Source organism: Vicia villosa, unplaced genomic scaffold, assembly GCF_029867415.1.
Source record: "Vicia villosa cultivar HV-30 ecotype Madison, WI unplaced genomic scaffold, Vvil1.0 ctg.001555F_1_1, whole genome shotgun sequence".
Lineage (NCBI taxonomy): Eukaryota > Viridiplantae > Streptophyta > Magnoliopsida > Fabales > Fabaceae > Vicia > Vicia villosa.
Window position 1 is genome coordinate 489213 of NW_026705663.1, and position 5059 is coordinate 494271.

Below are 5059 nucleotides of genomic sequence, written 5' to 3' on the forward strand. Positions count from 1 at the left end.
TTTTATATACTATTCTTTTTGTAATTGCTACTTCTTTCTACACTGTACTACTCATTCTACACTTTTTTTGCATGTGTTTTGAAATGCAGTGTTTTGGTCTGAAATATTACAATTATTGATTAACTATTAGACAAAAGTTGTAGTTAACAGTTACTCCGCAAAATATGATGTGATGAAGGTGAAAGGGTCAATATGACGATGTCTCGAGAACCAGGGAAAGTTTTTCTATATGTACCTTCCTTTTGTTTATGATCTGAGAATGGGGATTCCATTTACAATAGTTGAGTTTGACATTCTAAAGACCATCAACGTCACTCCTTCCCAAATACACCTGAATAGTCAGGCCTTTATCAGGGGGTTCAAGATCATCTGTAGGAGTTTGGAGATCATGCATACTGTAGGTGTCTTCTTCTCCTTTTATGGCACCGAAGGGGTAGAGAAGGGAAGCTGGGTGTCTATATGCGCATTTTCCATGAAGGCTCTACTCACCTTGTATTCTTCCATTTATAAAAACTAGAAGGGCCGCTTTGTGCGGGAGGGGAACGCTCCATGGTTATGTTTGAAGAGAGCGGCGAGCACCGGGTTCCTTTGTATTGGATGAACAACCTCGTGCCGGTAAACAGTTTCAACCATGATCTTCCAAGGGAAACGGAAAAAAAAGTCATCGAGTTCCTAGAGGCGTTCTATATTACGGTTATAACTTAAGTGAAAGTAGATTGTATGCTAACAAAAAATTATTAGATTTGTTGGCTGATACCGAGATTTGTTTTTGTGAGATGATAATTTGTAAATGGTTATTGGCATTATTCTTAACGTTTTCTATTTCAAAACTTACAGTTTCGTATTATTTCTGTAGTAAGATTATATGACAAGCCTTAAACTTGATTACAAGGGTTTGGATGGTTTTGTTGTACATTTTGTACAGAGTTGATTCAACATTGCTGAGTTTGAGGCCTGGTGGCGGGATGGTATAAAGTATGCTTCTCTGTAGCAACATGAAAATAATGACTTGTAAGCAATTTCCTCTCCCGATCTTATTAAGGATCAATCCTTTCCTTTTCTTTTACACAATTTCAGTTTCGGTTTCTCCTAAACATAGACAAGATCATTGCTATTAAGACAGCAAAAAATCCACTAACTTCACTAACACTCTTATCTGTTACTTCAGACCATGGATATGACTTCTCTGATTTGGTTGCTTCAAGAAGAATCTCCAATGGAATCTTTGGTTTTGATCTTTCCATAGGAACCGTGTAATGATAGTATTTCTCTGGGTCTGGACAATAATCCTGCAAAATTTTACCTTTGATTAGGTCACTTCAAAGTCCAAACACAACAGAATATCTTTTAATTTACAATACCTGATCAGCATGCATCTTTTTCACAAAGATTTTGAATATATCAAAATTTTGTTTCTGGAATAATTCTTCTGTCAAACGTAGGTATGTGACTCCGTACATCCTTAGTTTTGGAGGGCCCTTTTTATTAACCCCATTTGGTCTAGCGTTTAGAAGGATTTGGTTGTAACCTTCAGCGTCATACCTTGGAAGCGCATTTTCCCCAGCTACTTCAAGGTTCTCTCTCCATCCGCCACTCAGAACCTACAAGTAAATACACGATTTACAAGTAATCGAATTTAGCTATCTCAAATTCTGTTTGATTTTTCCAAGAGCATGTTAGATTAGATGTCAAGTAGGAATAGATTACCTGCTGAACAAGTTCCTGAGCACAACTTTTGGCTTCTTCTGGTTGCTCAGAATTTCTCATCTCAAGACATGTGAAATTCAAAATAGCCTTATGTCTAGAGAACATCCTTGCTATGGGACGGTATCCATCTCTATCACTTAAGTTGTAATATCCTGAAGTAAGCTCTGTAGCATGGCTGTCAGTTTTATACCACCAGTGGATTCCAGCAATCTGTTTTGCATTAAACTTTCAGCTTATTGATGTGAAAAATCGTATTGCTAGTTTAACATACGTGTACTTTTTGTTGTTCAAATAACAAAACTAAATATTTGAGAGTTTACTTTTGCTGCTAGCTTCACTTTGCAACCTAGGAATATTTTGTTGGCTTCATCCAAGATATCGTCACCATGTGTCAGCAACTTGTTGGAATACCAAGTAAGAAAAAATTTCCCTTTCTCTGTTTGATAAGTTCCCTTTGATCTGAAAAATTCTGTAGATTCAGGTGTGTCATTACATAACCCTGCATTATCTGGAAGCTCCCATTCAGGATGGCCTGCCTTCGTTGCAGCCTCTTTGAAATCCGCTTGAAGATATTTATCATAGCACTGCGAGATTTCAAATGCAAGTACATAAAATTTTAGAACTGATATGATTAGTAAATAGATATCGTCAAGTTGAAACCCTATTTGTTTTGGATTCAAATACTCAGTACTCTCCATCAACGCAATGGTGCAACAAATTTTTATGCAGAATTTTTTTTGCTGCACCGTGAGAGAGGATCTGAGTCCATTTGTTTTCAACACAATGTTAAGTGGAAATGTGCATAAATTTCTACGACAAAAAAAGTCACAAACTCACGTTAAATTCTCCGATACCAGGAAATTTCCACCCTAGACAGTCTGAGTAAGAAGGATATCTGAGTTCTCCAGCAGGGCCAAGTCCTACTTCAATATCTATCAGTAGCTCAGATTCTAAGAAATCTGCCATATTCTCTCTAAAACTCTTCATGTAGTCCCTATACATCTGAATGGGAGTTCTTCCATTAAAGAAAGGTTTATCATCCACACCAAGAGAAATACATTCCTTGTTCCGAATTCCCGTACGGTTGGTGTAAAAAATATCAGGATCTGATTCGCCGACTTCAAGAACCCATTTAGGTAATGGAATGAAAACAGAATCTCCAACATTCCCTCCACATTGATGAAACGACATTATAGCTTGTAATTTGAGTTTGCAATCCTGAACAAGTTGAAACAAGGACCTGTAACCTGACCAATCATACTGCTGAGGACCCTTTGATTCTACTATACCCCACCAGACATCAACCATAACTCCATCAACACCTGCTGCTCGTAGCTCCTTCAGCTGTTTCTCGAGTCCTGCCCTATCCGCCAAGACATTGTCATCTGTAATCACTCCTAGCTGGAATGAAGCAATAATACATTTTTGAAATCGGAGCTGTATTTTTATAGAAGGAAATTTGAAAATAGTTGAATTACTACTTACTTGGAGCATTACATATACAGGTACATAGTTTGCAAGCATTGGATTTTCGTATGTTTGAACTTTTGGTGCCTGCATTTTATGACAAAAACTGTTATGTTAGGACTATTTATATGGTGATCCCACTATTGCTTCATTCACTTTTTTAAAATTAAAATACCAACAACATTTTCACTTTATAAGTATTTTTTTTAAGTGTAATTGCCTATTGTGAATACAGAAATAGCTCATCTTTAATTTATCCATGTTTTCCATTTCACTCAAAAAACAATTGTCCACTTTCCCCTGCTTATGCTATAACCAAAAAACAATTCCTTATGAACTTTGTGCATAAATATTCCCCCTTCATATGTCTCTTTAATTGCCTTTTTTTTAATTGATTAAGCAACAAACTTAAATATCAGAAAATAGAATATGCGTCAGCGTAATCAACGAACTACTATATATATATATATATATATATATATATATATATATATATATATATATATATATATATATATATATATATATATATATATATAAAAACCAACGACATATATTCTGCCAAATAATACACATATATTAAAATTAGTTTAATGACTGATGATTTTATATTAACGACACTGTAAAACTATTTCACGTATATTAAAAACTATAAATAAATAAATAAAGAGTATATTTATTAAATTAATCCTATTGTAAAATATTATAAATATTAAATTTTAAATTTAGTCATAAAATTAATGAAATTGTACAACTAAAAAGAAAAATTACTAATATTATATGAAAAAGTCAAAGAAATAATTTATGTTTAGGAAATATTAGTAAGTAACCTGTGGCCCTAACTTCAAAGCTAAAGTTAAAAACTTAAATATGAAATTTTGTTCCGCAAACTTAAAAAAAAATTAATTTAATGATGACGTAAAAAAAAAATTGACGGTAGAAAATCGTGATCCCTCTCATAGCTCCTGAATGCGTGGACCACTCAAAATAACGCGTGGCTCGTTTCATTTCATCCTCTCTCCCTCACTCACCTCGCAACAACACCAGCAGTTACAGAGAAGAAGACGAAAACTTGAGGTCATTATAGTAAAACCAGACTCTGGTTTCAGCAACACTAAATTTCTAATAACACATAACAAGTGAAAAAATGGTTACCTCTGCAGGTTCAGCAATGGCAGCTTTGAATGCTGTCACAGACACAGAACGTTGTTTCTTGAGGGAACCACGATGTATAACATCAAATTTCAAACCTTGTTTTGTTCTTGAATTTGGCTTCCTTGCTCTCTCCACACGTATTCCCATTCTTCCTTGTTGAAAATACCTTTCGTGAACCTCAAACGTGTTAATCGTCATCCTCATTCTAAACACCAATTAATTGAGATTACTCCTGTTGCTGATTATATGAAGCTTAATTGGTTCAATGCATGCGATGAAATGGAGAAGGAGATTAATTAGTGTTTAATAACACTAATCACTAATGAGTGTGTTTTTTTGTGTTTGTGTATTGAAGGTTGTATGGGATATTAGTATTATATATGGACCAAATTTTAGGAAGTAAAGAGAGGACAGTGTTGCTTCTTTGTTGTTGAACCAATGATCAAAGATAATAGACACAGCTTCTAGACCGTCAGTGTCCTTTTTCACTCATGTTCATTCATGTACTTTTCATTATGCCGACCTCTTTCTTTTTTCTTTTTATAATTTTCTTTGGGCTGTGATTCTCAATTGGGCTTCACTTAATTGGACTTCTGTATCGAGTAAATTGAGAATTTATATTGTCACCCCAAGTTATACATGTCACCCCATTTTACATTATTCCTAAAATAGCTCTATACTATTTACTCAAAATTTGCACCTTTTCAGAAGAAAAAAATGATTATTGTCA

General features: G+C 34.5%; 1 protein-coding gene across 1 annotated transcript; it reads right to left on the reverse strand.

Moving 5' to 3' along the window:
* Positions 1-1009: 1009 nt before the first annotated feature.
* On the reverse strand, positions 1010-4823 carry LOC131635815 (beta-amylase-like). Its single transcript, XM_058906459.1, has 7 exons — positions 4330-4823; positions 3193-3261; positions 2545-3108; positions 2028-2291; positions 1708-1917; positions 1362-1601; positions 1010-1289 (listed from the first exon to the last, which is right to left on the reverse strand). Exons 1-7 carry the CDS (start codon positions 4531-4533, stop codon positions 1074-1076), a joined length of 1767 nt encoding a protein of 588 aa, XP_058762442.1. The 5' UTR covers positions 4534-4823; the 3' UTR covers positions 1010-1073.
* Positions 4824-5059: the final 236 nt, after the last annotated feature.

Excerpts from the sequence above, each read along its gene's own strand:
- LOC131635815 (XM_058906459.1), bottom strand. The coding sequence starts at position 4,533 with ATGAGGATGACGATTAACACGTTTGAGGTTCACGAAAGGTATTTTCAA. Across the intron at positions 3,262-4,329 it reads CCATTGCTGAACCTGCAGAG|GCACCAAAAGTTCAAACATA; the intron begins GTAACCATTTTT and ends CATAAAATGCAG. Across the intron at positions 1,918-2,027 it reads AAGTGAAGCTAGCAGCAAAA|ATTGCTGGAATCCACTGGTG; the intron begins GTAAACTCTCAA and ends AATGCAAAACAG.